Here is a 21762-nt window from a genome sequence, read left to right on the forward strand (position 1 = left end):
TAATACTCTATCGTACAGCTATTTGAATATCTTGTTGTTAAAATAAGTTAACATTCTTCTTAACTTAACCTCATTTATCGATCTCCTGTCGATTAATTGTTTATATTGTTTTTGAAATTTGGCAGCGCTGGTGGATAAGTTGGCAGCACTTGCTGAGCCAGTGGACACTATTGCCTATAGCTTTCCTTCAAATATACCGCAAGGTGGCAACGCAAAAAAATGTGGAAATATTTAAGCAAGGTGGTAGCACTGAAATTTGATCGCTTTTCGCTGTCAATTGTCGTTGTAATATTGAGCAAAGCATTCGACTGATAAATATTGACAGCCAAGCAATATAACAAAAGCATGTATAGGGTATATTATATATTAAAATAACATATTAGAAATTAAACATCTTGGATTTAATATTTAACATGGAGCATTCAAACAAGGTTTGACAACACGCAACATTTCATTTATATTTAGCTGACAGTTCATTTTAATGGAAAGGCGGGTTAAATGAGTTAAGGATATGAAAATTACACAGTACTGCCATTAAAGAAATGTATCTGATTATACAGAATACTGAATTGGCATTTCATATTATATCTCCCCAATCTCTTACTGAAGTTATAATCAAACTTCATCACAGAGCAAATGTACCCTTCAATGAGTTGAGCACCAAATGCATTTTCGTAAATTTCTAGAGCAATATAATCGCAGGCAGCAGCCAGAAAATTAAGCAGCAGTAGTCGTCTTACGGCCCTCAGCAGTAATTGTGGCAAGTGGCGCGCTCGTTTGTTGCAGTTACAGTTGCAGTTGTTGCGCTTGCAGTTGCAGCCTCTTGTGACTGCTGCAGTTGCTACCGCGCGAGCTAACAAACAGCTTCGCACAGAAGCTAAAACGTGTCGTCCTTTTGAGCCACTTGAGTGGCTGAGAGGCAACAGCCGCAGCAGCAGCAGCAGTCGGAACCTCAACGCGAGCTCGAGCCTCGGTCTCAGTCTCATCCACAGACTCATCGTCATCGTGGACATGGTCTTCAGTACGTGGCAACGGCATCGTTTTTAATTAAACAATGTAAGCGAAAGCAACAAAATACAAAAAGTAAAGAAAAAAACTCCTACTTGCCACCATTTGGTGTGAAGTGCCGTCCCCTGTTTGCAGCTTACCTTTTGCCCCCACCTCTGGGGCCCTAACCACCGCTAGTCAAGTTCAACTTGGAGCCTTGTTTGTGAGTTATGAGTTGCGCAATCACGACTTCTTGTCTTGCTGCTTACTCGGAGTTCATGCAGGATGTTGATGAGGAGGGGGAGGAGAAGCAGCAGGCGTCTTGTTACCCGTTCACAGTTTTCGCACTTCGGGCTGATTAAGTTTTAGAACAAATGAATTAAAAACGTGCGCTGCAGCTGCTTCTGGGCATGAGTTCATGTCTGGCTGAAGGTGTGAAATAATTTGGCCAGTGCGCACTTTACCTGCCCAAGCCTGCGGCCGCAGCTGTCGAGGATCAGCACTGAACTAATACTCCAGCAGGTTACTTTTATGGCCATTGGAATTACCGAAAACAGCAGCTGGCTGGAAAGTTCTCAGCCTGGCTTACCTGCAGTCACAAAACTCTTGGAAAGCTTCAGTTGTGTGTCATGGCAAAACGATCTCCGTTTAAAGATAAAATATTGTAATTCATTTAAATGAACAAATCAGAAATGTTTGTGAAAAATATACAAAACAAAAAAAAAAAAAGAAAAAATGTCCACTTGAGTGAGACTCCAGACTCAAGACGCAGAGTCAGGTCCCAAAGAGCACAAAAGACAAAGCTAAGTCTCTGAAGGCAGATTGTTGTGATGTGATTACGTCAAAATTATTAAAACAGTCTTCGAGGCGAGCTCAAGTTGCCCGGCTACGTATATCGTAATATCGTACGTCATGTTTCACAATTCGTCTGCCGCATTTGATCGACACTGATCTGAGATAAGACAGCCAAATAACCAAATCAACCCAAGACCCAAAAACAAAATGAAAAACATAACCAAATAAAATAAAATCCAAAAGCCGAAACTTCAAATCATATTTGGAATCGCTACGACCAACTACCCAGGTCCAGAGCCAAGACAAGTGCATTTGCATCACGAGCCGTGTGAAACAGCTTTCCCAACTGAGACAAACTTAAAAATCAAAATCAAGAATACTTTGCGCTTTATGCTCAATGAAATTTGTTGAAAATTATGAATAACGAAAATATTTTCACCAGCGTCCGGACGTAAATGTCCATTATGTGCATAGACAAACGAATCGCTGGAAGGCACACAGGCAACAGGCAGGGGGGCTATGGCATTGTCTAGTAACAGTTTTATGCTTTGACAGGCGTTACACACACAGGTTGACAACAATGCCATTAGCCCCAACAAAGACACCACAGCGACAATTGACAAGCGGGAGGACTGAACGGGGTTAACTGAACGAGCAGCTGTAGGCAAGTATGCCGAAGATTAAATGCCCTTACGTCTAATTATAAATGTCGATATTACCGAATACCAAAATGATACTTAATATTGAACACCAAAATATTGATATTGTGTCAATTTGATTAAAGTCAATAACTTTAGGAGCTGAATAAAACGGTTCTTGGATCAGTTTCTTCTCAGCTATTTAAAACATACTTTAAAATATTATATGCAGAATTTTAATCCATATCAAGCATTTCATTAATAATTAAATATATAATAAAAATCAATCATAGAAAAAAGCTCGATTTTTTGTTTTACTCAAATAATGTGCATTTGTTTGCCATAAGACTTGGAAAAAGAGTCGTAAATTTACTTAACGTCATAGATTGGCCCAAAGGGACAATAAAACGAAAATGAGAAAGAGATTTTCTAGAAATTTTAATTTTTTGTAAGTCAATATTTTCTTCAATTTTAAATTAATTGATTGAATCTGCATAAAATAATTTGTGTTTTCTTCTACAAAACTAAGTTCTGTACACAAATAACGTATTCCGTCTGAGCATTTGATATATGTGTCCAACAATGCGTTACACATTGCGTGACAAAATAGTAATACCCTTTGGAAGAGCTTTAACATATCTATAAAGAAATACTTGGCTATCAATGGGCTATATTGTATGGCAGTTCTTGGTGTGAACCTGCAGGCATCGCCATTCTCATTCACATTCACATTGTCATTTGGTGCTCTAATCGCTCGCTAAGCTGCTGAAAAAAAGCAGCAGGCATCTCAACTTTGATTATTAGATCGTAGCAGCGACTAGACAAAAGCACAAAGACTTGAAGACTCTTGCCTCCTTTTGTTGTTGTTCTTGTTATCTGCAGTTTCCTAGGAAAGCCAAACACAAGGCCAAACAAAACACAAAATAAAAAGAACAAACTCTTGACCACGTTTGCGCACGCATCCGGCCAGGGAGCTGAAAACTTACACGTCTGGAGTCGTGTAATATGCAAACTAGACGGGCGATAACTGTACAGATAAGCCGCACCGTACGTGTACAAATTGCAGACACTGTAGTGCAATTTATGTCGCTGGCACGATCCTAACAGGCCAAAACGGCTTACCTGGATACAGCCCGCAACAACTAAGTTTATGCAGCGCAGCAGCTGTTGCAAGGATTAGAAAATATCGTATCGCTATAGGTAGAGGAGTTCAACAGGCGCCAGGACTACCTGTAGCAAGGGCCTACCTGTAGTCGGATATAAACACTAACTACGCAGCAGTTCCAGCACATTCCGCATTCAATTGCCAAGCTAGCAACACACAAGCAGTCTTAAGAAATTGCTCTTGAATTCGTTGACACTATGCTACGAAATACAAAATTCTATAAGCTCGCTTTGGAGGCACAACGCATTCCATTGCCGGAGCCGCTGCCGCCCAATTATATAGACAATCTGCACGAGATATTCTTTGAGCAGATCTTCGAGCGCATCGATTACATAAGCGATCAGGTGAGGATGGCTCGTGCATATCCACAGTTTCTGCCACAGGTTCTGCGCTTGTGGCAGAAGCGTTGGCACTATCGCATTGTTGGCCCAAATACCGCGTTTTTGGGCCTGCTGGACATCGAGGATTATGTGTTCTTCATGGAGCACATGTCCAGTCGCTTTACCGAGCTGCATGTGCACGAGGATGGCGTTGGCTCCTTTGCCGAGTTCTATGATTATATAAGACATCTGTGCGATATCAACATAATCCGATTTCCCAGTGTTGAATGCTGTGTGCTCGCCGGCAATCCCAATACCATGGTCGATGAGGATATACGCGATCTGACCGCAATGCTGCCCAACCTGAAGCGCCTCACGAGCTGCATGAATCTCTCCGGCCTATATATGCGCGGATTCAAGAAACTGGAGCAGCTCGTGTTCAAGTCCATGTACCATTCGGTGCCGCTGGACAGCCGCTGGATGCAGGAGATCTGTCTGAGCATGACTCAATTGCGCGTACTGGACATCACCGATTCCTTCGACAGCAGCGTACGCCTGTACGACATCAAGCTGCCAAACCTGGAGGTGCTCAAGATCAATCTGAGCAGCGTCGAGTGCATGCTATCCCAGGTGCTGCAGCTGCCCAAGCTGCGAAAACTAGCCGTGCGCTTTGATGACTCTCGTCAGCTGCACGCCGATCAGGAGACCATCTTTCAGCAGATAGTTGTCGCCAAGAGCGAGTCCATCACACGCATTGCTCTGAACAATGAGGTGGTGCAGCTGCCCGCACGCTGGCAGCAAAGCCTGCTCCTGGAGCTACCCAAGCTGCGGGCGCTGGTCTGCGAGAACTGGTACCATGATGTTTTCTTTCTGGATCGTCAGCACATACCCTGCGAACAAATGCAGGTGCTCAGCTTCAGTGGCTGGGAGGTTGTGCGAGAGTATCAACTGCTCGAGCTGGTCGCCGAGTGTCCGCAGCTCAAACAGCTCGCTCTCAATGGTTATCACAGCAACGTGGACAAGCTGCAAAAGCTTCAGGCCATACGCAGCCTGGAACGCAATGCCAAGCCTTTGCAGGTGTTTAGCGAGGTGATGTGGACACATCTCCAGCCCAGCGAATACCAGCACTGGCGGTGCAACAAGCACGTGCAGGTGACCTGCGATGGCAGCGACTACGAGTACCAGGAGGATGGCTTTGAGTTTGATTTTATCTAGATATCCAGCTCCCAATTATAATTGTACATATATATATAAGGCCTTGTATTTGTATTGTGTTTGTTGTATATATATATAAAAAAAAAATTGATAATAAAGGCGCACGCATTGGTTATACTGAACAGCAAGAAAATTTTGGTTGGGTTTTACCTATATTCCCCGCGCACTGGCAATTTTCCGCGAATGTCTGGAACTCTCTTATTTATACTCATTGCAGCGCTTTAGGGCCCACAACTTTGGCAAATGGAAAAATCAACACATTTTATGGCCAGGCTAAAAGATTTAACTGTGCTTTGCGCCCAGCTCTCGCAGACAGCAGGCATTGGCAATGGCAGCTCCATGACCTCCACTCCACTCACTTGACCAGTTCGTTTTGCAAGACATAAATTATTTGATTTGATTGAGTCGGAAAATGAGTTCGCAAAGTGCCCAAAGCAAAGTTTGCGACTGCAGCGAGCCGCTGCCGCTGCTGCTTGAGTGGCCACCACCACTTGACCACATATATGCACACTTACACTTAGTCCAGGGTTGGGCAAGGCTAAGACTGAGTCAATACTGCCGTCATATGGGGAATGTGAAATTGACAGTGCTCAATTATTGCTGCCATGCGAAATTAGCAGTAAACAAAAAAGATCTAAGCTAATGTGAATGCGAATTACCGATCAAGATTGTGTTGAACCAATTTTAAAATATTATTTAGAATAAGAATTAAGTTGAAATTATACTACAAATTAAAGGTTTGTAAAATTAAATCAGGCCTACAGCGTAAAACGATAAAGTAAGGATATGTTCCGCTCGCCGAAGATATGATACCCTAGGGCAGGCGTTTATCATACGGCTTTGCAGATATTTTAAAATGCTGAAAATATCTTGAAAAACATAATATTGTGCCCTACAACTCGCCTTCGACCGATTATTCACATAAAGCTTTATGATATAGTAGTGCGATCTTGCTAAAATTTTACTTACAAATATAAGAGAAGCATAATGCGACTATACATGCCAAGTTTGTTGAAGTTAACTTGATAAACAAAAGAGATTTCCCTACAAGAATCTACTTTTCCACCGATCGTTCCTATGGCAGCAGTATGATGTAGTTTTTCGCTACTGAGAGATGGATCTATACGAAGTTATAACTTATAGCTTTAAAACATAGAAACAGACAGACGGATAGATGGACACGGCTTTATCAACTCGGCTATCGACGCTAAGGTAGAATATGTATACTTAATGGGATCGGAGTTGACTTCTTTTATGCGTTACGTTATTCTTTTATATATTCTTCTTAAAAGAAGTTAATGTTCTTGAAAGTAAAATAAAGAAAGGTAAGGCAACCCGAATTGGTTTGTGGTAATTGCGTCAACACTCACCACTCGACCTAGTATTCCTATCAGACTTTAATGTATTACAGAATTTGTTTATTTGAATCTATATAAAAAAAAACAAGATAATAACAAACCTCTATTTGATGTATATATTCCTTGTTTGTTTTATAAATTTATTATTATTACTATTGTGTGTGAATCGGCATCCTCCCGCTTGTTATTCCGACGCTCAAACAGTTAAGACTTGTCACCGAATATCCCATTTGCAGTTCAAATTTGCCATAAACAAAATCAAGATTATTTGTTCAAATTTCAGCTTCCTGACTCTTGCAGCTGTGCGTCAAACTGTTTCATACATTTACTTTTAAGCGTGTATATATTCGCCTGATTTTAATGATCAGGATTAGTAGCCTGCTGAGTAAATTTTCGTCCATCCCTAGTGTAGCTGTTAGCTCTTGCTGCATTCAGCGACCATATGAGGAAATTAAGCAATTTTCAAAAATGTTCAATCTCAAAATAATTTACATAATTTCCAAAAAAAAAAAACATGAGAAAAAAACTCCTGTTGCTTTCGTTTTCCATTACGTGACAGCGTTCACGGCACTGGCTAAGTTATTGGCCGCACTGACAAGTCAACACAAAGTCAGCACTGGACTAATTTGTGGCCGAAAGATTAAAATGCAAACGAAGCGGCCGAAACGGCCGACGGAATGTGCAGCAGTCGGCAACTGGGCGACTGGGCGACTGGGCGACTAGGCGACGCGACGACAGTTTGAAGTGGACAAAATTTAGAAATAATGGACTATTAATTTATGGCCAGCAGTGAGGAGATCGTTGCAGTTGCCATTTCAGTGGTCGGCCAGGCCAGGGGGTGGGAGTAAGACCTTTTGGGTTATCAATAAATGTTAGCCTTATATTTATGGCTTTTTCATTAATTGACTAATTGCAGAGAGGCCACAGTGGCCGTCTATGAGGCTGCCCCACTTAAAGCCCCAAACTAATGCGGCCAATTAAACGAGAGTCGCCTGTGCCTAATTTCTCTATTAATTTTATTTAACACGAACAAAGGGTCGCAATTCGTCATGGGCTCCAAAATGTGTAACGAATTTTCAGGTGAAATTCGAGTTCCAGTTCGAGTTCCAAGTTCAATTCGTTCAGAGCCATAACTATATGGATTTGCGGATGGATGTTAACAGAAACCAAGATGAAATTAGATGAATTCATTTTAGCATAATTAAATTAAACATAGTCGGCTTAGAGCTTTGCCTTAAGTGGTGCACGGCTGGTCTCCGATAAAGTCGATCGCTTTGGTCCATAAATAGTGTGATAAGACGACGCGGCCCGTTTGATATTATTCTCTAGTTGGTTCTCTCCTACAAATCGTATCCGCCATTTCCCTAGTTGACAGCACTCATTTAAAAAGTTGAGCAATAAAATCCCATACAATTAGTGAGCGACAATACAGTAGTTAAAACTATGAATCTTGAGAGCTGAACTGTAAGATAAACCATAGTTGATTGATAGTAAGAGCTACGCACAGCACCGTTAATTGACTTCCTAGCGAGAAGCTCCAACCAATTCCAAAGTCTTAAAACTTAATCGAAACTCAAGCGGTTTTTATATGACATTTAGTTTTGGTCCATGTTGGAACTCTAGATTATTCTTTTAAAGTTCACACACTTTTCTTGAAATTTATTACAAATTATTTCCCTGTTCTTTTATTTATTTTCTTTTATTTCATGATTAATTTCAAATATTTTTCTAGCTTTTTGAAAAACCTAAGTTTAAGAGTTTGGTGCTTGTCAGTTTTACAAAAATTTTGGCAAAATTTTCAAAAACACAAATGTATTTCTCGGAAAGTTCTTTAACAACATTAACAAACCTAAAATGCATTCTCATTAATCGATGCTCCCGGACAATAGTTGTACAACTCCCACAAGGATTTCAATGGAACACAATGAGCTGTAGGTATTCATTAATGATTTTACAAATTCACTGATCTATCAACATTTGGTGTAACTTGTCTTTGAAACTCATGTCTAGCCAATCTTTGCAGGTGGTCCTCGCTTGTTGATTTGCATGGTTAAAGCAACAAAAACAAAAACATCAACGCAAGTGTCAACAAAACTTTACGAGTTAACAAAATGCCTGGCTAAAAATGCCCCGCGGCACCGCAGCAAACCTCTGCCGAACCTTGTTGCGGCTGGGTCTAAACGTTGACAAATCGTTTGGTAACTCAATACTTTTGTAATGCAAAAAGAAAAGCCCATTTTTGTCTACGCACAAGAAAAACACAACGCAACACAACGATACACTAAAACACAAAGGCCTCGGCGGAATACAAACGCCAACAAACTACAAGATAAATGCTTACAATTTTATTGCCAAACAAGTTGACGTCTTGTCGCCGGTTGTCGAATGTCGAGTGTTGCGCTTTTTTGACTGGTCGCGTCGCATGTCGCATGTGGCATGGGGCATGCTGCCATTTATTTTCCAAAAAACTGCATCCCTGTCGGCAAATTGTATTGATTAATGCCAGCGGTTTTTCATTCCAGCCGTTTGCTCTATTAATTTGTCCGTTGGCGAAAAAACGGCTAAAATAAAACTCTAATTACCACAAGATTGTCACAGCTGGCACCGCTGGAGGCCAGTTTGATTGGTCGAACAGTCGCAATCTTTCGAAAATCGCGTGACATTTCATAAGTCCCCAAATGATTTAATAATGTGACCGCCTTGTCTGTCAGTTCCGAGCTTCAAACGATCGGCTGCTTTATGAAGTGCTATCAATTGCCTATCAATGGCGGCGATTTTCGTTCTAGCCGCTCAATTTGTAGTGCCATCAAAATGCTAATTGAAATCGCTGTGTAGCCTTTCATCTAGCACCGCCGCTGCACCAGAAAACCAAACAAGCTGCCGATAATTCTCTAAGCTTAAGTAATTTAGTAACCGTAGCCGAAGCGACTGCAGCGGCGGCAACTCTTCAAAGCTATCGCCAACTGTAAACTGTCAAATCTAATAACTGCATTTAACAATAGAAAAGTGCTTAAATTGAATTTTCTTTTTGCCGCCAACTTAACGATGCAAAGCACTCTCATCCAGCCCAGATCAGATTTGCATTTAAATTGCTCGGCTACTGCGGCGGCCGGCCAAGATCTTTAAATTTGACAAAAGATCGATCCACTTTTACCCACTATTCCACCCAATTAATTAAAAGACCGTGGCTGGGTTATTAAAAACCGATTTCCATCATCACACACACACACAAGCACACACACACACACACACACATAGTTGTAGTGGCTAATGAAGATATCGGCGCAGGTGCTGACAAACAAAAGACTTAGGTGACGAACTTGGTTTACATTATAATGGAGATCAAGTGGGCGCTTCGACTTTATGATACGAGTAATTGCCGACAATTTTAAATGCTACTTTTTCTATTATTTCGAAGAGATAGTTAAAATACAACTAAAATAGTTAAATTTTTAACTTTTAAATTTGATCCCTCGGAATACTTGTTCAATTATTTAAAATATTTTGTTAATAGAAAAAGTAATAGAAAAAGTAATAGGAATGAAATAGTAATAGCAACAAAACTATATTAGGCAATAAAACTATATAATTGACACTTTTCAAACAATCAGTAAGTCGATTTATCAATTCCAATAGATGTTGGAATAGAATAATTGTATAAGCTCGATTAGCACCTTTTACCAGATAGTCATATTTAGATTATTCTAATCCATGACCCATATTTGAGTTATGCTAATCTTTGGAAGTGTGATTTAGTTAATTTGCATTTAAATAAAAACTCGTAGGCGCCCAGATTTAACTGTAAAAGAATTTTTGAAGATACTTGTTCAATTATCCTACACTTTTCACAAATTCAAGTATAGGCAATATGTAGAAACGAAATCCATCATAACAATTCAAATATCCAATTGTTAACTGATAATAACAGGAGAAGACAGTTAATCAGTATGTCAAACCTTAAGGTAACTTCCAAGTTTACCCCGCCTGAAGGCAAACATAAGCACATATTTAATCTTACCACTGCTCAATGTTCTTTAAAGTATGTAAATATTTGGGCTCATTTATCCCCCGACTTAAGTGACGAACTTGGTCAAATATGCAATGAAAATCTGATCAGTTAAGGTCTGGCAACTTGAGTACCATCAAACCAAACGCTTCTTCAACTGCCTGAGCCAACGAAAAAGTGCAACATTTTATAGCTTAAAGGCACGTGCATGCAATTTTCATTCATACATTATTCATTCATAATGTGCTTTGGGTTTGGAGGAACTGCAACGTAGACAACTGCAACGGCAACAACAACTCGCATGGCGCATCAGAGACAGCCACATCCATGCACATGTGGACTGCCTGCATGTATCTTTAACTTCAGCTCCAGCTCTGTCTAGGCACTGGCAAAAAATAGAAAAGGAAAAAAAAAATAATTGCCAATTTCAAGTCAATTGCCTATTTACCCTGCTTATAGTTAATAGAGAAATCGCTGGGGCAATCACACGAGCCTCTCCATGGAACTGTGTAAACTATGGAAATATGATTGCTTTAGCGCTGGGAATTCATTTGCATAGGCTCCGGCAATTGAGTTAATGGTGAAATTTTCCTAAATGGGCCCTTCTTGGCTCTGTATTTTACTTCTTCTCCTGCGGATGACAACTGGCAATTATTTGACACCAAAATATGCAACTTGTTGACAAGCACTCAGATTCAGACCTAAGGTGGTAACTCAATTTATTTATTTAAATTTTCTCAAAAAAGAGTATCAAAACCCGAACAGAACGTTGCATAAGAAATAATCCAAATGGTCGATACACTGTTCTCCACGTATTGCAGCGGTCTAGCTGATCTAATAATTTAAGCAACCTGATAAGTTGCTGACTTTTTAGTGTTTTGATAGAATATTGTCTCGGCGTCGAGATCAATGCTATACTCATAATAAAAGAACATGTGGCATATATACACATTTGACATTTGACAGAGGAAACGATTTTGCTGATAAGCAACAAAATCTATTCTTTCTCTAAGTTTCAAAAATTCCATATCTCATTAAGATTACAAATACATTAATAGATATCTAATAGTTATGTCTCTTCCTTATATAAATTAAGAATCACAACTAAGTTATAAATAGTAAATCACTTTCAAATCCCTCAAGGGGATGGTGCTGCAAAAACAACTTTGACCAGATTTCAATCTGATTGTCAAGAATTCATACAACAATTTTAATTTCTCAGCACTAATATATGTATATATGACTTCAACTTACACAGACGAGCACCGCACACAACCAATATACTTCTCGGAAAGATCAGAAACAGTGTGCTAAAGTCGAAAAACCCACAGGAAATGCACAACTTGACGTTAGGCTCTGCAGTCACATAACTGAGACATTTACAAAGCGACAGAACTCAAAAGGTAAAGTCTGATCTAGCCTGGCTTAAGGTTCATGATTTATTTGACATAGTTTTTTCGGTCTCGGGGCGTTGCATTAATTGAAATTGCAAATTTTGTCAGAAAAGAAAAATATAAAAAATAAATTGATAGAAGTTTTATGCAGCTTATTTTTTGGTTTGTTTTGGTTGGAAGTTTTTTGCTGGCCCATAAAACAGATTTATGGCCAGAAAAAAAGGGCTGGGCTCCGTACGTACTCATATCAAAAATGGGAGGCGAGTCGCAGCGACGTTTATTAATTGAGGAATTATAAATTTTCAAGCGGTGGCATATGCACAATGCCTAAAAGATCTCAAAGATCAAACAGATATACGATAATCGAGAGTAACCAAATACGTTCAACTTGTGTGGCTGCCATCAAAAGCCAATAAAACAATATAAAACTGATGTCAGACAATAAAGAAAATGCTCAATAAATATCTGCTATATACACATACACATATTAATATAAAACGAAACTTGGTAGCAAGAAAAATTTGCATAAAATCAATGAAACTTTGTACGATAAAATGTGCATAGGAACTTTTATGGAGCGCGTTATCGTAAATCACAAGCAAATGCCAAATAAAAGTGTCGCTATGCATCTAACAGATACATAACCATGCAAGCAAGTGTATCTGTAAGATACTGACGATATTTGATGATGATGATGATGAACACAAAGCGGAACACACACGCGCACGCACTAAAAGCTGCTGGCCAATTGAAATATTGGAAATTTACGACTGGTAAAAGTTATATTTTCAGATAAATTAACAGCCAACCCAGCCGGCCACCAGCATAGGGGCCCATAACGAGCGAGAGTTGCTGTCGACGGGCAACGCCTTTTGCGTACATTCAACACCAATATTAAATGCAATTCAATTAAAAAATAAACATTTTGTTAACAAGGCCATGACTGCCAAACTAAATATAGCAATGGCAGTCAAGGAGTAAGGCGTTGTCTAGGGCTACCCAACAACAAGTCAGCAAACCAACAACAACGACAACAGCAACAACAACAACAACAACAACAACTTACAGCAATGCTAATGAATGGAACGCGCTTTGTTAAATGTCTGCCAAATGAATGAATAAGTGAGTAAATGAGTGAGTGACAGCCAAATGGCAGCCGGCAGCCGGCAGCCGGAGCCGTAGCCATAGCCAGGAGCCGCTTTTAATGAGTAGTCTTACCTCCAATCCAGTCACCAAGCTCAGCTGCGTTGTCTGCTGGCAACTTTTGAAAGGGTATTTCAACATACCCTATAGAAGAGTCTTTGTCTTAGAGCTTGCAGGTTTAAAATCGTGTGCAAATCAGCAAGGATCGGCTAAGTATTCTCAGACTAAGAGGGTGATAAACGAACTAATTGGTGATAAGCGCACTGCCCGAACATTAAGAATAAGACAGGCTTGACAGAACTGCTTGGATCTAACTTGGCCGTGGAGAGGTCGCACATCAAATTAAATGTTACCATTTTTTGACAATTCCTCAATTGTGCTGAGAATCTAATAAACTCTGCTTATCTCTGAATTACGATCTCCTTCCTCTAACTCACTCTCTTGTACTCTCTCGCCCTAATTATGTTTTTCTTCTTATTTTATTTATTAGCTAGATATTCCCCTTATATGTAGGGTATTTAGAAGTCTCTCATTTGGGTAGAATAAATTCGTTTGCTTCAGCCTGTTGCATTCGTAGTGCTTGCTCATTTAATAGCTCAAGAATTAATTAAACCGTGTTAAGAACGGAAATTCCCTTGTTCAAAGATTTTGATTTGGTGATTTTATAAAAAGTAAATATTTCTATATTCTTGCTATGGATACCTTCTCCTAAACTTTTAACAAAATAACAAATAACGGGATAGAGGAAATTTTTGAATGCCAAATACATGAATACTAACAGACATTCCTCGCCCCTGCCCGTAGCAAGTTTGGTCCTTCAAACTGTGTATCAACCTTTTCACCTGTTCCCGCCCGTAGAAAGCCCCAAAATATACCTAACCTAACTTGAACTGCAATTGTAAAGTTATAGTTTACACAGAAAGTTGAAAATATATAAAAGTACATAAAAAAAATAACCAATTTTTGGAAATATTTTTGGTAAGAATTATGAAGCTGAAAAATTGACCTATGTTCTTTACACCATTTACACCCATGTATGGGACACAAGAGCGGTAGACATTGTAAAATGTGTATTATTACGTAATAAATTTTCACAAATTGCATTAATAATGAGTATGAAGCCGATCGAATGATTTTCAAAACAGTTGCAAATTTTCCATATGTGCGGATGGAATTCGAACGTCGCTGAAACACGTAAGCAAAAAAGTTTCATAAAAACGCTTTTCTCTATTTTCTTCCACCTGCGTGTAGAATTCCAGTGCAAAGTCTCCATCACGTGAGTTAACTACAGTAAAAATGTAAGCTTCTTAACTCTAACGATTTGGGCTGTTCGATGATCACTCAACAGTTTTATATGTCGAGATATATATATTTGCTATATATATAAATTTATAAATAGTTTAATCCTCTTGCCTTTTACCATATTTACTATTTTCAAAATATTGATCAATCGTTTTTGTTTTCTAAGACGACATTAAAAACAATCTATTGGCTTTGCAAAATAGTATGAGCAGTGTTTTGTTTCAGATCTGACATACAAGCCAGTTTAAAAAGGTATTCCATGAAAATCTGAAATTTAAGTAATTAAATACAATCAGGATTTGTTATACACCCAATTAATTCCCGTCGAAGAGCTATTTTAAGGGATATTGTTTCAATTATATACCTATGTATATACCCTCTATTTTATACAAATATATATTTGACTATACTTTGTAATTTCAGTTTTATATATCAAGAGTTATTTAAAGTTTTGCTCAACCCAGTTTCTTTTAATCGCACAATACAAAATGCTGTCTATTAATCATATCTATAAGGTCTAATAAGTCTCCGTTTTTATTATTTGCAGATATTGTTATTGTTCTAGCTGTTTTGTATGAATGAGCAATTACAGTTAATGCCACAGTACAAATGGCAAATCGATGTGTTATATGTGGGCGTTAAGTATAATTAATTTGCCTGAGTGCGCAAAAAGCTTTCGTTTCGCTCAGTGTATTGGGGGGCACTTGAACTAATTTACAAGTTTCCTTATTTAAGCATTTTGTGAATGAGAAGTCGAGTCGAGTTTGGAGAGGGGGTACTACGAACAATAGAAGTTTGAAAATACATATTTGTGTGATATGTGTGTGTATTTATGAATATGATTAAAATCCAATTGGTGTGTGAGAAAATCGTCGCATTTGGTGGGCGTGGGCGTTGGCAGCTGTCTCGCGCTGTCTCTGTCTCTGCTACGGCAGACAGAGACGGCAACGGAATTCATTCACAAAAGCCTTGTCAAGAGTCTAATGCTGGGCATGATCCACACCCACATATGTATATATGTACATATATACATGGCAGCCATGACGTTGTTTAAAGTGGAGCGTAGCATTTGCTCGCGCTCTTTCTCTCTCTTTAACTGTTTCTTCTTTGCGCACAGCTGCAACGTTTTGCAATTCAATTTGCAGTTAATCTTGGCCCAGCTGCAGCAGCAACCGCCGCTGCAGCAGAGCGCCGTCACAAATTTATCAATGAAGCCACCCACATAAGCAGCACAGTCAACGCCGACGCCAGCTGCGACGCTTGCTTATTGCGTGTAGGTGACGACGCTTTTTGCTGGTGGGCGCAGACTATGCAAAAAGCTTTGAAAAGCTTTTAGCAGCTTGTATAGCTTTCGTTGGGTATTATTTTTAGCTGCAGAGCTTTCAGCGCATAAAGCTTGCAGGATTTTTGCACAGCTTGGGTGAACTTTTGAACGTATGCAACAAGTGCCAGGCGATGTCTGTGGCTGCTGCAAATGACGCAGGTGCCGCGACTGCGACGACCGTGCACTGGGCGCAGGGCTGATCAGCTTCTACTTCTATGTACACTTGAATTATGTGCGTGTGTGTATGTGTGTGGGCTGCGACGCCATGACAAAAAGCCTACTTAGAAGTGGAAAAGCCTACATGAACACAAACACACACGCAAAGTTGGCACGAGCTATACTTGAATGTGTGCTAAGACCTGGGTGTTAACCCTTGAGAGTGTGTGTGTGTGTATGTTTGTGTGTGAGTGTGAGTATGACTGTGTGTGTGTGTGTGTGTGTCTAGCTAGAAGCTCAGTCTTTTTAGACTTGCGCTTAAGCAGAGAAAAGCACTTGAACAAAAAAAATGGAAGAAAAAATCACATTGCGGGGGTTGTTGTTGATCGTGTGTCAGACAGAGACAGCTAGCTGCTTGCAGGCTTGTATGCGTGTGTGTGTGTGTGTGTGTGTGTGTGTGTGTGTGTGTGTGTGCGTATGTACAGTTGCCCACACAGTAAACACTTGGGCGACAGTCGACTGTCTAAGTAAGGCGATGATCGGCCCACGATGCGCCGTTGACGTCGCCAGCGTCGTTGCTGCTGCTGCTGCTGCGGCTGCCGCCGCCGCCTGAGCAAACGGAGCACAACCGAAACTGCGGCAAACAGTTTTTCAGCCTCAGTTGAAACGCAAAAACGCAACCGGAAGGAAATTATCGGCTAAATAGTTAAAAATCTCAACTGGCTCTCCCGATTTACGCGCCAGCCGCATGAGATCGTTAAGCGCCCATCCAAATTGCGTGTTTCAAATCAAAATTGCATAATCTCCCAGCAGTGTGTCCGATCGGCAGTAGCAGTAGCAGTAGATGCAGCAGCAGCCGCATCTTCCACTGCTTATCGCTATCTCGCGTTTGGCTCGTCGCGTAATCGCAGTAGCCGGCGCGCATCCTTTGACTAGCTGCACCGCCTTATCGCTGCCTGGCCATCTCTTGTAGTAGTCAACTACGTGGAGTCCAAGTCGGAGCTGGAATCGTAATCGTAGTCGCGTTCGTAGTCGTAGTCTTAGTCGCAGTCATAGTCGGAGTCGGAGTCGGAGTCGGAGTCGCGCGTGCGTCGCCGTTTGGCCCGCCTCGTAATTAATTACAAACGCAGTCGCAGATCGCTTGCAAGTTCTTTCCTTACATCTATCTCGCTCACATACACGCGCTAGCAGTCTGGTTCGCGCTCTCTCCCTCTCTCACTCTGGTTTTGCCGGCCTTTGCCAGAGATGCCGCTGAAAACTTCTTATTTACGCGCCATATCTTGATTCCACCCGTTTGCCCCTTACTCAATACCCCGAGTCTGGTCTCTGTTGTGCCTCGCGTGCATCGCAGCGCTGCATCGACGACATCTGATTGCCTTTTTATGGCGGGTAAGTAGCTTGGCCCAAGCACTATTCAAGGGGTCTATTGCCTGGGCTTAGCTGACATCCAAACAAGTCTATTAATGGGCAGATAGGCAGGCAGCAGGCAGCAGCCAGGCGCAAGTGCAAGTTGGAAGTTTTCCTTTGTGGATGTTTATGGCAATTTCATTTGGCGGATTATTTATGATTTATGCGGCATTTTAATGGTAATTTTTATTAAATGATTGCGTAAGGTCGAACATCAAAGCGAAAGACATTTCAAATATTCGAGACACCAAAGAAAATAACCGAAATGAGAGCAAACAATGGATTCATTTAGTAGAGAATTTTGATCACAAAAACGTATTATTGATATTATCTGTAGTTTAGAAAATACATATAATTGCTTAAGAAGAATTTTCTCATATTAAAGCCAAGAATTTTTATAAAAAGCCAAAAATGCATAATAAGTTATCTGCTCGATTAGGTATTTCTTTATGCCATGAAAATCACATAGAAGGGCGATAGGAGTTTATGAAGGTGAAGGTAAGTTGCGAAGTTTAAGAACATTTTACCATAGTCAGGCCAACAAACATAGCCAATCAATTTTAGTTTATATTTGAACTATCTGTCCTGAGTGACTGACTGATTGGTGATCAACAAGAAGCTGAAATTTTCACTGTAGTTACCTTATAGGCTGGAGGTGCACGCCAACACGAGATTTTTGAAAATTCCACCCGCGAATATGAATACATAGTGAAAAACGTTTGTAAGAAACTTCTTAGTTTACCACCCGATCGGCCTGCAATTAATTTAAAAGATCCTAATTCAAATTCATACAAAAACCATCCCTCCTTGATGGAAATGGGGATCAAATATATTGTATGTTAAGTTTCGTATTCCAGTTCACTTCCAAAGATCTTTACGGACAATCATTTGAGACATATCAACTTCATGAATACGTTTTCAGCGATGTCAGAAATTTCACAAGTTATCGTGGATAGTTATCGAAAAAGAAGCAACTTTTCTGTTTACCTTCCGAGCGGCGTAACCTTCGAATATCTTTGTGAAAATTTATTTGTTACGTGTTGGGTAGAACACGTGGAACAAAGGTTCCATGATCAAAATTTTTTAATTATTTGGGTAGATTTAAATTTTACGGGTAGATTTAAAATGTTCATGGGGAGAACATGGGTGTAAAACTGATGCCTAAAATTTAAATACAAAATCAAAAGGGTAAAAACGGAATTTATTGCCTAGTATCTACTAAAACGACAGTTGCCTTCAACTGAGAGCTACGACAGATTCATAAAGAACAATGAAAATAAAAATAATCAGAAAACAGAACGAAATCGCAATTGCCAGTTCCAGTTTCAGTTAACATCCAATTATAAAACTATGCTCATTAAATAAAATAGTTTGCTACAAGCGAAAAACGACACCGTTAACGGTGTAACAAACCAATTAGCTCGGCAATTCTGGGTTGCAGCCCGCCCACAAAACTCCGCATGTGTGTAAATACAAGCCCCACACAAACAATTTGAAATGCCAAATGTCAAAAAGCGCTCGTGTGGCATATGTGATACATGAAGGTGAAGGTCAAAAAAGCAAAATCCAAAAACCGCTAAAGTAAGTGGCTAATTAAAAAAAATTAACGCTTCGGCAGACAATTAAACGCACATTAGTGAAAGTTTGTGCAGCATCAGCAGCCTCAACTAGAGAACATTTTGAGCAGCCGCAAATTGACATTAAATAAAATGAAGCTAGGTTGATAAGTAAAAAAAAGTTTGGCACTCTCTTACACTCCAGTTTTATGCAAAGCTCAGTCATCCATACACTTTCGGATGGCTTTCATTCAGCGTAAAGATGTCCCTGCATGACGTCACGTGAGCTTTTTTCATTGATGGCTGCATTTTCATTGAGACATTCGTTCGAGTAATAAGATTTGCCGCCATTTTGTTGCGCACTCAAGGACAGCAACAGTTGCCTGTTGCCATATCCAGATACACACTCCACCAAACGGATATCATGGCAGCGCACTCACACACACGCAACCACACAGACAAACCGTAGCAATGGCAACCCACACACGTGTCAGTTCCGCAGCTAACCGCAAAGGGCAAAGCATCACCAGCAGACACAAATATCTAAGTGTATGTGTATGTGTATATATATGTGTGTGTGTGTATCTACTTATAAGCCCGAATAATGCTGAAAATTCCGTTGCCTCAGGGTCAGCTCCTTGTTGCTTCCAAAGTAAATTATTCTAACTATTCTGTACTCTATATTCTTTATGCTTATCAGCCAATAGCTGGAAAAATATTGGCGCTTTAAATGTCTGCATCGAATCTGTGCGAAGGGCAAGATTATTTCAGTTTATATGCTATATACGAGCTATATATGAGCAGCATACATTATCTTTGAATATGTGCATATATTTTTTAAATCATAATTTGGTAGTAAAAACTGCTGGAAAAGCTATCGATAATTGCAAAAAAACAGTACAAGTATAATATTAAGTAGAAACATGTTAGGCCAGAGTGCAGGATAGCAGCTCGTCAAACACTCTCGACTACACTGCGCCTTGACTCGTTCTTCGTTGTTTCGAGCAATCTTCGAGGTTTCCATATCAACGCCCAAACATTGTAGTCAGGGATGGACTCGATACATGGAATAAGTTCGGTCCTACTGAGTGTTCGATTAGCGTCCGGCTCTATGACTCCAAATACTCTGATTGCATCGCTTCAACAGCCGCTGCTAAGATGTGTTCGTCGCCAATTATATACTGTGACGCCATTGATAAAACCTCTTTAATCAAGTTTTTAAGATCACCTATGTATATACTCAATATACCTATTCAGTCAGGATTCAGCCTGTACCCGAGCAGTAATCACATAGATTCTAGCTTATTTCTTTGCACACATGCAGCGGCTGTTCTTCTGCTTCCCTTTCGCACCGCGCTATGTTTAAGAAGTGCAGTCTCGATTAACTTCGGTGTTTATAGTCCGATCTAAATGATATTTTTAGGATTTAAATGTGGTATACAAATGAGTGTATATACCAAAGCGCAAAGCACTACCTCTTAATGTGAGCTTTCTTTCTCAATTTAACGGAGGGTAAAAGTAACGTATTCAAAACAGCGAATAATTTTTCCCATGTAAATACTTTACGGATCATTGGCATATGTAACTCTAAGAATTTTCGGGTTTAAATCGGACTAAATTTGCAAAAACTCCATGACGATTTTTACAGGGTAATTATAATATTGTCGCTAGGAACCTTGCTCGAATTTCCTTTAACATTGTGGGCGTTTAATCGCATCTATTAGCAAAATAGACAAGCATTTCCTTAGCCCGCCCCCGTTACGAGCGCATTTCAAGTGAAATTCTTTTGAAACGAAAACAAAATTTTTTTCCACACCCACACATGTATAGTTAGTCAGTCAGCCAGCCAGCCAGGCGGCCAGCCCCACCAAAGGTTGGAAACGAAATGCCATCTGGCTTGAATCAACAAGTTAAAATGCCACCACAGCATTTACTTCTGCTGTTATCCTTAATGTTTGGGCCCCGTTTGGCTTGTTTCTCCTCTCTTGGCAGCCAGTTGCCAGAATGCCTCATCTTTTGTCCCTTCATGCGATTATTATGATATGATAAGATGTTGTTGCTTTTGCTGCTCCTGCTGTGTTTTTGTTGCTGTTATTACTCATGAGGCTGCCGTTGGTTGGGCGCCTAATATCTCATTCTCGTCAAATTCTGATTGATGCTCAACTTTGACCTTTAAATGTCAAATGGGATGTGGGACCATTTTCTCATTTTTTGGTTTTCTATTTTTCTTTTGGGGGGGAATTGCCTGCAACTCTAATTGCTCCTACAAATTGTTGTTGTTGCCGTTGCCGTTGCTATAGTTGTTGCTGTTGCTCTTGGTTTAGTTGTGGGCGGCAACATTTAGCATATTCCTGACTTTGAAAAGCACATTTAAAGCGTTTGCAGTTCGCGGAATTTGGCTGGCCAAAGTGGCAACTACTAAATGTCAAAATATTCGTCAGCAGCTTTCATTCACAGACATATTCTCAGGCTGTTTTTGTCAATTAGGGATGTGTTTCGAGGTGGGTGGAAAAAGATTAGCTTCGGAAAATTACAAGTAGTTTGTTTTGAGTAAAATATATACAAAATATACAAATAAATAAATCCTATTTTCAATTTGTACACATCCAGAAAATTTAATAAATAATTTCCTTTTATTATTATGGTTCATTTTCATTTCATATTGCGCTTTAATACGTCATTCTATGATCCATTTGAATAAATATACCTTTGAGCATTATTTGTTTAATAGAAAAGCAGCTCTTTCAGATAATATTCCTTTCCATTAGAAGCAAACAATTTCCATTGTCGCGCGCACACTGTCTGATGATGCCGACCTGTTGCTGATTTGTGTATACTTAATATCAAATATTAGTCATACGCACTGTGAACGCATAAAAAACCTATATGCACGTCATTTTATGGTTTAATTGCCAATTATCAGTAGTTGTTTCAAGTAGCTAGAAAAGTGAAAGCAATTGCTTTTAGATAAGCATCATATGACGTTATACGTACGA

At 39.8% G+C, this 21762-nt stretch overlaps 3 protein-coding genes and 1 long non-coding RNA gene across 4 annotated transcripts in view; 3 read left to right on the forward strand and 1 right to left on the reverse strand.

The window, feature by feature from the left end:
* The window catches only part of Rim (Rab3 interacting molecule), a 277876-nt gene that overhangs the window by 243901 nt on the left and 12213 nt on the right, over positions 1–21762 (reverse strand). The window lies entirely within an intron of this gene.
* LOC138910955 (uncharacterized) lies at positions 766–2146 on the forward strand. The gene is made up of 2 exons (XR_011416187.1): positions 766–1056; positions 1125–2146. It is a non-coding gene; the product is annotated as an uncharacterized lncRNA (long non-coding RNA).
* Positions 3702–5242, forward strand: bard. The gene has a single exon (XM_002053544.3). It carries the CDS (start codon positions 3783–3785, stop codon positions 5118–5120), a length of 1338 nt encoding a protein of 445 aa, XP_002053580.1. The 5' UTR covers positions 3702–3782; the 3' UTR covers positions 5121–5242.
* The window catches only part of sr (stripe), a 55528-nt gene continuing 50424 nt past the window's right edge, over positions 16659–21762 (forward strand). The window contains exon 1 of the mRNA XM_070207690.1: positions 16659–17192. The gene's annotated coding sequence lies outside the window, so the exon portion shown is untranslated. The remainder of the gene's footprint in view (positions 17193–21762) is intronic.

The sequence above is a fragment of the Drosophila virilis genome, chromosome 2 (assembly GCF_030788295.1).
Source record: "Drosophila virilis strain 15010-1051.87 chromosome 2, Dvir_AGI_RSII-ME, whole genome shotgun sequence".
NCBI classification, from domain to species: domain Eukaryota; kingdom Metazoa; phylum Arthropoda; class Insecta; order Diptera; family Drosophilidae; genus Drosophila; species Drosophila virilis.